We start from the raw sequence: 1,300 nt of genomic DNA on the forward strand, positions 1-1,300 counted from the left end.
TTATTCCTTTGGCATTTTTAAGTGCCTTACAATATTTTTAGGTCTGGGGTGTAGATGTTCCCTCTGAAAGGGCAGAAACATGCCTGGGAAAAGTATCAAGTGGCTTTGAGACATCGGAGGCAGCAGACTGCCTTTCCTCGCCTGTAAAGGCTGTTGGGAGGCCGGGCTAGGAGAAGAAAAGGCCTTTAAGTTCTGCTGTGCAGCAGGCTTTCCCTGCATTGCTTGGGGAACGGCTTTCCTAAAATACGGTTTCATTCTTGTTAAGTTGTTAATTTGGTGTGGATTTTGTCGATCTGCTAAGGTGCTTGATGGTGAAGCGGGGTGATAAAGGGTTGACCCTGGGAAGCCACACACAAAATTGCAGAGGAGGTAACGCCATGTCCCCCCAGGCAGTCTCTGCAGGGTCACCCGAGGCCACAGGCTGGAGAGGCTCCGCAAAGCTTCACGGTTCCACGCAGAGGTGGGGAAACCGTCCTCAGTGTGATAAAGCTGAGAGAAATAGATGCAGAGCGTGATTTCTGGATACTTCAGCAAGAAGTTGTAGATTTTACTTATGCAGCAGTGGTAAGCCTCGTTACAAGGAGAGTAATTTGAATAGAGGATGATGTATCCGATGTCTTCATAGGCATCTGTAACTGCATCCAGATAACCGCCCACCTCAAACAGCATAGATTCTGGATGGTTGTCTTGGTCAGTACAGTTTGTAGCGTGGCCTTTTTGGACTACCATGCCTGAGAAACTCCTCAGTTCATAGAAGAGAAGGTGTTTGTCTTGGAGAGTTGCTGTTGATCTGTATGGGAAGCCAAAGACCCTGTGAAATTCTGTGTAAGGGACTCTTGCTTCTTCCCCGGTCCGTATGTGGTAGGGACACTTAGCACAGATGTGGTTCTGTCTCTGCCAGCAATAGGGCTTTACCACAGTCCCCTGATTTGTCAGATATTCTTGGAAAATTGTCTTCTCTTCTGGATTCATGTTCTGTTGAAAAATCTTCCTGTTTATGTGCTATATAGCTGACGGTCCTGAATGAAAAAGGAAAGTAATATTTTGATTTAACCCTTCAATTTGTTTTCCATTTAAACTGCAAACATAATGGGGAGTAGTTTCTTAAAAAATGTACCAAAACTTGTAACAGGACATAGAAACTTGCTCGATGACACAGAGAACAAAGCTCTCTTGCAGCCTGGGAGCATTTTTAGTTTTCACAAACTAGCCTTTTTGCTAAAAACACAAGTTAAAAATATTGCTTTGTCTTCTGCCCTCTTACCCTAAGGAGGAGAAACTGTATAATAAAACCAGCCAT

At 44.5% G+C, this 1,300-nt stretch overlaps 1 protein-coding gene across 1 annotated transcript; it reads right to left on the reverse strand.

Moving 5' to 3' along the window:
- Nucleotides 1-972, reverse strand: APOBEC4 (apolipoprotein B mRNA editing enzyme catalytic polypeptide like 4; the record flags this gene model as incomplete). Its single annotated transcript, XM_082312550.1, has 1 exon — nt 1-972. One exon carries the CDS (start codon nt 970-972, stop codon nt 1-3), a length of 972 nt encoding a protein of 323 aa, XP_082168676.1.
- Nucleotides 973-1,300: the final 328 nt, after the last annotated feature.

Source organism: Platalea leucorodia (genome assembly GCF_965183815.1).
Source record: "Platalea leucorodia genome assembly, chromosome: 5".
Lineage (NCBI taxonomy): Eukaryota > Metazoa > Chordata > Aves > Pelecaniformes > Threskiornithidae > Platalea > Platalea leucorodia.